This window comes from Balearica regulorum, chromosome 7 (genome assembly GCF_011004875.1).
Source record: "Balearica regulorum gibbericeps isolate bBalReg1 chromosome 7, bBalReg1.pri, whole genome shotgun sequence".
Taxonomy (NCBI): Eukaryota; Metazoa; Chordata; class Aves; order Gruiformes; family Gruidae; genus Balearica; species Balearica regulorum.
The window spans coordinates 18,402,113-18,412,016 of record NC_046190.1 but is presented as its reverse complement, the minus strand read 5'-3'; the positions used below and the strand labels follow the sequence as shown (position 1 = coordinate 18,412,016).

General features: G+C 36.0%; 1 protein-coding gene across 1 annotated transcript in view; it reads right to left on the bottom strand.

Annotated features, from left to right (window-relative positions):
* Positions 1 to 1,375: 1,375 nt before the first annotated feature.
* Positions 1,376 to 9,904, bottom strand: part of PDE6C (phosphodiesterase 6C) — a 28,388-nt gene continuing 19,859 nt past the window's right edge. Inside the window, exons 16-22 of the mRNA XM_075757522.1 lie at positions 8,379 to 8,479; positions 7,156 to 7,263; positions 6,809 to 6,872; positions 5,683 to 5,757; positions 5,471 to 5,554; positions 4,272 to 4,425; positions 1,376 to 1,540 (exon numbers count right to left, since the gene is read on the bottom strand). Coding sequence (XP_075613637.1) covers positions 1,473 to 1,540; positions 4,272 to 4,425; positions 5,471 to 5,554; positions 5,683 to 5,757; positions 6,809 to 6,872; positions 7,156 to 7,263; positions 8,379 to 8,479 — 654 coding nt within the window. The 3' untranslated portion in view covers positions 1,376 to 1,472. The remainder of the gene's footprint in view (positions 1,541 to 4,271; positions 4,426 to 5,470; positions 5,555 to 5,682; positions 5,758 to 6,808; positions 6,873 to 7,155; positions 7,264 to 8,378; positions 8,480 to 9,904) is intronic.

The following is a 9,904-nucleotide window of genomic DNA, read 5'->3' as shown; positions in this document are numbered from 1 at the left end:
TTAAGTCATGACTAAGTTTGCATAAAATATTTGGCTCATTTATAAATAAGGATGTAATAAGTGGGATTTTTTTTGTGTGGATTCCTTTAATTTTGGTTGATAGCTGTACACAGTATCTGTGTTCATAGAGCATTCTTGAAGTTATATAATATGGCAAGTCATTCAATCATTCTCCCTTCTCTGTGGATGCTGAGGGCCACACACAGGGGGCGGGGTGGAAAGTATGGATCTGCTTTCTTTTAAAGGGCGAAGAAAAGTGGCAGGATTGAGTCTGCATGTCAAACAACTTTGTTGCAGGAATTGCATTTGACATCCATTTCCTCTTAGATTTGGAACTGGTTCCAGGGAGTGCTCAGATCCGTGCATAACATACTAGCCATTTTCCTTCCTTTATCTGCAGGAGCCGGCTTTGTGAGACCTGAGTAGAAGGTGTGGAGTGGGCTCTGTTGTTCTTCAAGAACAGAAGGTTTTGGTAGGGAGATCGTTGTTCATGAAGAGCTAATTTGTGTGCAGTCTGGCTTGTTGGTTGTAGAAAGGGAGTTAAGGTGAATTCTGTGCTCTATTTCTGCTGTCCTCTCCCTCCCAAAGTTAAATTGGTGCCAGTTCATTGGTTTTCCATTACTTTCATTTACTGCGTTTTAAAAAAGGTGCATTGGGAGTGCATGAGCCTTTCAAAATGCCTTTGAATGTAGATCCTGCTGTAGATACGCTGGTATAGGTCTCTTAGTAAACTCTTAGTTGTATGCAAAGTATGATGTTTACAGCCTGTCTTTTTAGGTTTTTACAATAAAAGGCGGTCAGTTTAGGAACTGTGGACAGAGCCATTTGCACGTGTGCAAAAGAGAGGTCTCTCTGAGCTATGGCTACAATTTACAGATTTATCCCTAGTAGTTTTGAAAAAATACTGCATACCATGTACTTGCTTTTAATAGATATGAGCCAGGGAATTGTGCTGAGCATTCCTGAAGTGAAGGAGATGTTTACTCTAGAACTTAGAGAGTATTGAGAATGAAGGAAAAGGACGCAATTCCAGATTAAGTAAATACACATAATATACAAATCTAAATATACAAGTTATGAAAATAGCAAATTTTTGTTTGAATTGTACATGTTAGATTTCATTCAATAATTTCATATAAGATCTGTCAAAATTACACATTTTTTTCTGGACACTGTGCAGAAGTTATATATTTTAGTAAAAATGCTGTATATAAATAGTGTGACATGAAAAAATACCTAGAACGCACAGTTAACTCATTTTGCACCATTATTTTTTCTTTTAATTTTCCAGTTTTATATTGTAACTGTTTGTTTACTCCATTAAAAATTGTTTCCAACAAATGGCAAGTGTGTAAGAGGATTGTTAAGAGATTGATCTATACTATTCTACGTGTAGCAGAAATCCACTGGGGCTCATTGAAGTTCTTTCTAGATGTCTTTGCTGTAGCAGAAACAGTGTCTGAGACTAAGAATTACAAAATTATACATGTTTTGGATTTTCCATCCTCTCCACTTCCACCACCTCCAGCTGCATTTTCAGCTAAAAAACAGAGAAGGAAAGGAAAGTGAGTATTTTCTGTTAATTTAGGCGTTCTAATTTCTTGTTAAAAAGGTGTTGCTTTTGTGACATGCATATTATGTGTGTTTGACCTTCTGAAAATTGAACATGCTTTCACTACTTGTCTGGGAAAATAGAATATGAAACAATAACACATGCCATATATACATATGTTTATATAGTGTAGCAGTTGATACAACATTTCTCAAAGGACCAAACACACACTGAACCACTCTTACTGGAAAGTTTCAGTAGTTAAGTATATATAACTCTGTCCCACACATACAAAACTGAGGTATGCAAGCCATGCAAAAGAAAAACTCTTGGATCAATATAATCTGTGAATCTATTTTTGAAGCAGATGATACAAAAACTTTAATTTGACCTAATTGTATAAGCCTTTATCCAACCCTGCATGAATCCCTTTGTAATTACCAATTAAGAGAGAGAAACACTTTTTATGTTTGTTATCTCTGGCTACTGTTACAGTCTCTCTCAAATGATTCCACAGATGTTCACTGGTCATAGTTAAGATTCTTTCAATGTAATAAATTGCGTTTCCAGGTTCATTTAAGGCAAGATACCAATATTAGAATTAAAACTTACATTTGAAAGCTGTGGATCACCATGTTACTAGGTCATTTTCGACCCTTTCCACCTGCATTGAAACATGTCACATAATCAGTGTCCTACCCTCTGTAACTTGTGGATATAATCAACACTATGTTACTAACTATGTATTTTATTTTCCTAGTTTAATACTGTATTCTGTTTTCATTTCTGTTCTGAACTTTCCACTGTAGTGGTTCAGCAAATATGTTTATTTTGTTTTCTGTCTACTGAATGGGTAAGAATAGCCAGGTCAGTGTGATCTAGAGAAACCAGCATGGTTCAGCATGTATCAAATTATTGTTTGTATGAACTGACTTAACAAACCCATATATTTACATGGCCTTGATTTGACAGTGTCACATCCGTTCACAAACATGCATGGCCCCATTCCAGTACACATTTAAAAAGATGCAAAATAATTCACTTACATTTTGTGATACCAATTATGATATGGAAAGGTCAGATCCTTAGCTCTTGCAAATCAGTCTGTCCATGCTTGCCTGTGTAAAGTTCCTTGTGGGGAAAATACTTCTTTCCTTAGGTCAGTGACTAAGTGATTCCAAAATACCAATGATGTAAGGTGGTCCTGACTTCAAGTGGGAGTAGAAATACTTGAGTCTTCTTAAGTGTATAATTTAATTTTTATTTAAGAACCTTATGCTTAAGGACATAGGATCAGACTTTTGCTTTCTTGGCAAGGAATATAGTTACTAATGTGTAAGGAGGTTTCTGTGTAGGTCCCAGGTGGTTCGGTTTTGCTGGTATTTCTTTGAAGTTCAGATGCTTACATTCCAGTGTAAGGAAAGAGTACTTTGTTCATACTCATAACCAGCTAGTTCTCAGCAATAAATTAATCTTCAATAATATTATAGGATTAATTGCAAAAAAGTGTCTTTAAAAATAAATTTGGGAGACAATGGGGTGGGCATAATTTCATGGTGTGAGCAGGCCGAAAAATCTAATTTTACTACAATAATAGTATTTGACTCATTTTATTAAACTTTTTTTTAAAAAAAAAAAATCTGCTTTGATTAAATCATGTAACTTACACTACTTTCTTAAGCACTTTGCAACAACATTTTAGGCTAGCATAATTTATTTTAGGAGCCAATAACTCTGTAATTCCATTTGACGCTCTGACAGTAACTTGATGAGTGGCCTTGAGTAGCCTCTCTTGTGCGTGAAATGTGAAGAATGCTCACCTATTTCCCACAGACACTGATTAACAAATAAATTATTCAGGACTATTTTATGTTTTAAAGATGTGAAACACACTTAGAGCAAAGTAACTTTTCTTCTTCAATCACACACCTTGTTTTAATCTCTGAACCTTTTCAGTCATCTCAGCTGATTGGCAGAGCTGTTGACCTGCTGTTCCACATGCAATACAGCGTAAGAATAACTGACTGATTTCACTCTCACACTTGAGTGACAGGTTCTCAGTTTCTATAAAATCAGATTCTGTTCTAGGTTATCATACTCAGAACCATACTTTCAATTTTAGGACTTGGGCTGTCTTAGGAAGATCAGTGTTAAATTTGTAATATGAGAGAGTGTATTTCAGCCAAGAAACTGATGGTAGGGAACTAGAGCCAAAAGATCTTAAACATGGAAGAGAAGTGGGGATTTGCATTGCTTTTTTATGTTCCAAATACATAGTATCCATTCCTATCTCTTTTCCTTACATTTTCCATTTTCAATTTAAACAAAAAGCCTGAATACATTTGGAATTGGTGTCACACAGAATTTTGATATGTCTCTAGTATTTCAGGTGACTGCAGCATTCACAGATAAATAAGTGTTTAATTACATTGGTTTAAGTCTTAAGAGAAAAGAAATTTTACATTCCCTTTGCTTTTGTGATGATCATATTTTCTATAATTCTTCAGTTTAGAAAATTAGGTCAGTGTACTGGATTTGTCTAATCTTTAAAGATTACTCCTCTTCCAAGTAAAGATAAAGCTAATTCGGCTAATTCAGAACTTGCATGCCCTTAGTATAAAGTTTAATAGAATGTTGCACAAGTGCACTGCATGCGTGAATTTGAGAGAGAGAGAATATGTTGACTGCCTTACAAATCTATATAAATGGAAACCTTAACCTTTTTTGGCAGCTGCTTCTTCTTCCTTTTTCTTTTGTTCCTCAATAACTTTCATCTTCTCTTCATATTCATCAGCTCGTGTTTTCCATTCAACCCTGTTGTTTTGAAGACCATCGAACATAGGTGTAATTTCCTTGTGAAACCTTGAGAATTCCTATACAAACAATTTAAAGTAGTAAATTAGAAACTTGTAAATGCAGATGATTTGTAAAGTCTGATTTTGTGGAAATACTGCTGCTTTGCAGAGAAAACATTAGCTTTCATTTTTCTATTAAATCTAATTCATTATGTATGCTAGATTAACTAATTTTATTTTATTTCATATTTTTTCAAGTTCTTGTTCCATCTCTAGTAGTGAGTTTTCTGTAGAAGAGAAATAATTTTTAAAGGAATAGTGTTAGTATCTGCTGGTGCACGTCTGAAAGTATGTTCTTGACCATGCAGTGGTGGCATATTATTGGAAATACCATGTTGGGATAATAAGGCTGTATTGTGCACATAGTCAGTTAGAACTAAGATCTCAATTATATACTGCACATCTTAGTATCTTCCCTAATATCACATTTGATAGTCTGATTCATAATAAAATACCATGTATTATAGTTATAATTGTATGATATATGATTATCAATATCAGGATATAATAAAAAAGTCTAGTAGCCTATAGTGTATTCCAAGCAGATGAGAATGTATCTGAAGATGTTAAAATATTACATATCACTTTTCTGTATGACACTTTGGAATAATATTAATAGCTGGACAGGGATTATTAATGTTGGCACTTCATTGCTTTACAGAAATATAAAATATATTTCCAGAATATTGCAGTTTTCCTATTCCCTTTGACGTGCCATTAACTGCTTTCTGTAACCATCCTTACGTTGCATGCTTATATTAGAAGAGGCTGTGAAGAATCAGACTGGGCTTTCTAAGTCAGTCTTTCAAGGTAGTAACAAAACCTCAGCACCCTCAAGCTTCACTGAGTTCTTCACTTTTTATTAATGTGCTTCACATCTCTTGAATTTGCCTTATGGGAGCAATTCTTCTACGTAACAAAAGGTTGAAAAATTGTGACAGTTGTGATAGTTGTTTACCCTTTGACCAACAGTCCTGCTGCTGTCTAGGATTTTTTAACTGCATCACTTTGTCACTAATTGTGCCATCAGAACTGCTGCAGTGGGGAAAAAGATAATTCTTACCTTGTACACAAATGTACACACAAAATCTATGAAACCAACTTGGAGCTTAGGTAGTTCATCTCCTTTGTTTCTGTCCATCATAGGCTAGAACAGAATAGCAGTAATTTAGATTATGTAGATATTTTTGGTATAATGATCTAGTATGCATCATGGACCATTGTTTTAATAACAGTTAATATTGTTTAACACAGTTACAATTGTTTAGTGCTTACAATTGGTTGTTGCTGTAGCACAGTTCGTTCCAGGTCACCTTGCTCCCAGAATTCGTTTGCAACCATGAGGGCAACCTGAATAATCACAGTTCAGTGGAAGCGTCGGCAGAAAGCAGTAAATTTAAATAAATAAATAAAAGAACAAGGCTTTCCAGAAAATGTGAAAATACTGATTAATGAAGAACTGGCATATTACTGTTTAAATCAATGTATTCTCAATTTACTACTTAACTATTATTTACTAACTTCCATAAAGAGAGGACTTATTTCTTGCTAGCTGCATTATCTCGGAGAAGTTTTAAAAGTTCTCTAGAAATAGGAAGTTTTGGTCAAACGCAATACAATTCCACTTCTTAATCTTTGTAGAGATAGTCAAGTGCTTCTGTCAAAAATTACAGACATTCTCTGGTGTACTTAAGACTTTTTCCAGCAGATTATCTCTACCAATATTCTGGTGCATGCTAAATAAATGATGGATTACTGTCAACAGGAACAAGACAATATTACCAACATAACAGAGTCTTCTAGTAGCTGTACAGTGTACCACTTAGAAGGTTCCACAAGCATCTTGCAGTTGCATTTTGATTATGCGTTGTTAAAACCTGTTCCTGTAAGGCTAAGTGATGAGCTTCAGCTTGATGGTCAATAAGTACTGAAGTACTTGAAGTACTTATGTACAAAGCAGTGTCACACTGTATTACAGAATTTATTTTTAGTGTGTTTAAGCCACTTTGAAATAGCACAAAGATCTACAGAACAGATGCAAATAATTCAAACTATTCTGTTGTTAAATCTCTACCTTAAAAATACCTGAAAAACAGCAAAAGTTGGATAGCACAAAAATAAGAGAGTGATATTTAAGGGTAGCTGGAGCATCTGACAGAATCAGGGGTGCCAGTTTTAGCTGAAGGACAAGTAGAGAAGGGTGGAACTGTAGAGTGGCTGGGGAGAGGCATCATGGAACCCTAACACTCACAGTGACAGAAAAATAGAGGTGGTTTTCTGGAAACACATTTGGGTGCAGATACTTCAATATCTATCAAATGATAATAAGTTAAATGATCATGCACCAAATAGGCAGTAAACCAGACAGCAAATGCAATATTGTCTGTTTGACAATACCTACCTTACTTTGCACTTCCCAAGGCTTGGTTATAGCAGAGAGGTCACATCCAGTCATCATCATAGCCCTTTGAAAACACAAAACAGAACAGGAGTATAGTTAGGATGATGATTTAAAAAAAAAAAAAAGGACTAGATTTTTTGAGGAATTTAGATACCTACGATGCAGACGGATGCACATTTTGCACACTTTGAGAAGATTGTAGGCGTCTATTTCTAATTTAAAATCATGGTTATGCTCCTCATCAGACAATAGCACTGAGGTTTAATTTACATATTTAGCTGCGAAATTCTTTTAAAATCTGTTCCTAGATAACTTATTGAATGAAGACTAAAATATTAACCACATACATGATGACTTCTTTTTTGGTTGGGTCAATAGATATATATTTAATTGCCTCCTCTTCTGTTTCCATTTTTTCAATTGCATCGACAATCTTTTGAAACATAGTTCTTTTCCTGTTAAAACATTCCAATAAACCATATATTAGTGAACAAAAGGTCCTGCATTAAAAAATAGAAAACCATATTTCTGATATTTATGCTTTTCTAAAGTCGTATCCTAGTCATAGTAGTATCGAAGTGACCCCTTCTTCACACTAAACTCGAATTTTTTCAGGTAACCTACCATATTTAGATTTTGCTATATGCCACTGACATATAAAGTATTATGAAGGAATTCCTGACAAAGAAACAAATAACGAATTTCCTAACTCTCCATATTAAACTGTTCAGGGTGACATTCTTATTTCTTCAGTATGACATGTTTGTTACTTCTTGTAACATAATGAATTGTGGAAAGTGAAGCAAATGCTCCTAAATGTTCTTCCACTCCCACCCCTCAAAAATCCAAAGCAGCACTGAGACCTGATTGAGAACAACTTTGAAAAACATAAATGTATCTTGCTTTTGCTTGATAAATCTTTCAATTTGCATTTAGAATGAAAGAAATAATGGAATTGCTGTTCACTAAAATTTAATAACTGCTGTTGAACAAATTGTCCCAGTCATAAGACATCTGGACTAAAAAAAAAAAGGCTCCATGTATCTTTAAGGAAAATACCCATTATAAGAGCACGTTAGGTCAGTAACTTAGGAACAGGATGGACAATTTGATATTTGGAGTCTTTGGCATATTTAGCACTGGGATCAGTTGTTGTTGCAGTTTTGTTTTTAAACCAGCATCTTAATTTCTGTGTCATAAGCAAACTCCTGTTTTCTATGAGTAACTGTAGTATCGTATGCTAAATACCACACATGCACACCACCTGACAGGGTACAGAATCCACACTTTGAAATACAGTGTTTGCTGTAACTAAAAGCATATTTGAATGACCTACTAAATGTATACTATTACATACATTTATATGTTCTTTAATTTGAAAGCTTATAATGAATCTAAGACTGTCTTGGTTTTTTACATGAAATAGACTTAATAAGAATTTTTAATATAGTTCTGTACTCTGCATATAAACATCTCTGTACTCTGCATATAAACAACTAAAAACTACGGTTATAAATTATGTAGGATTGACACTTTTTCAGTAGGAAGTTATACAGAATTTAGTACTTACTTGAAATACAAAGCCAAGTCAGTTGCTATTATTGCAACTTCAAATAAGTGTAGAACGGTTTCAAACTGGCGCTTATTTAGGTTCTGGAAGATATTCAAACTCTGCAAGATGGAAAGTTTATGGATTCAATTCCTTTTATAACACTGTCTTTGGTTTGCACTACACAGGTTGTCTCACAGAATAGTATAACAAAACTGGCCAACCACAGTCCCTAAATTAAAATAATGCCACAAATGAAAAATTACTCAGTTGATAAAGATGGCCCTTATTCATGGCTAATAAATGGCTACATAGCTATGTGAATGGTGGGTGGATCTAAGATGCTGCCCCAGAGGCTGCACAAATAACTAAACCCACAGCAACTCAAACACTTGGAAGTCCTGCTATTGCCATGCAGAAATTAAAAACAAAGAAAACCACCTGTCATCCACATAATGAGTAAAGAAATAGCAGTTCTTCCTAAGTTCTTTACAGTTCACGTTCCATAAACCTATTTTTCCTAGACTTTTTAAAGCTTCACAGTAGACACCTTTGCCTCCTGTTAACCCAGGTCGGCACAATTGCCTGCAGTGCTGTTACGGACCTACCAGAGTAAGTGCAATAGCCTTTTCCTCAGGCAAAGGGAACGAGAGCATCACACTCAGCATTTTTGTAAGTGTCCTGGTTTTCCTTCCTTCTTTAACTGAGGGGACAATACCTGGGAGAGCACGGGGCACCGTAATGGAGACTCTCAGCAGCGGCAGAGAGCCTGACAGCTGCTCCAGCAAAGAGCAAGAGTTAGTCCTCGGCATCTCACATTTTGAAAAGTGCATTGCCATCAATAAAGGTAAAGGTGTTTTGTTTCATTTTTTTAAAATAATAAATTTTTTGGGGTTTTAATGATTATTGTGCTACTGGTTAGTGTAAGGATTTGTTCTGTGGCCTCAGGAGGTCAGGAAATGGCACCACCACAGGGATTAGAAAATGAGAAAATGAAGGTGGAAGTGGGTGCCTGCCATGCAGCTGTGAACAAGTGGGATGGAAGGGGCACGTGTGTTCAAGCCTTGCCTGTTAAATCTCTTATTTCCATGCAAGATATGTAGTGAAGAGTTGTGAACAATCTCTTCCCTTGTAGCCAGGACAGAGCCAGGCACCACTGAGGGAAGGGTCCTGGTGGGCTGCGCTGCCACCATTTTGTTGAGCCTAAGGAGACTGCGGTGGGGAGCCTCGGCTCCATGGCTGCTGGGCAAGGGTGGCTGAGGGTGTCTGCCTAATTCAGGGACGATCGGTAATGTGAGCTGTCACAGAGCCTCATGATATCGCCTTCTCTGTTTTAGCAAGATAGGGTGTATGGGGGTCTGGTTTGAGGGCTAGGGGGCCCTCCATAAACAGCTCCATCCCTTTGCTGCTCAGCTGCCAGAGACAGCAGCTGAACTCAGACCTCCTGAACCAGGGGCAACAGTTTAATTACATAATTTTGTGTATATGTATTGTATTTTCTGCTTTGGTTTCAGCATCAGCTGTTTTGTGAAAGGGGAAAAAACCTG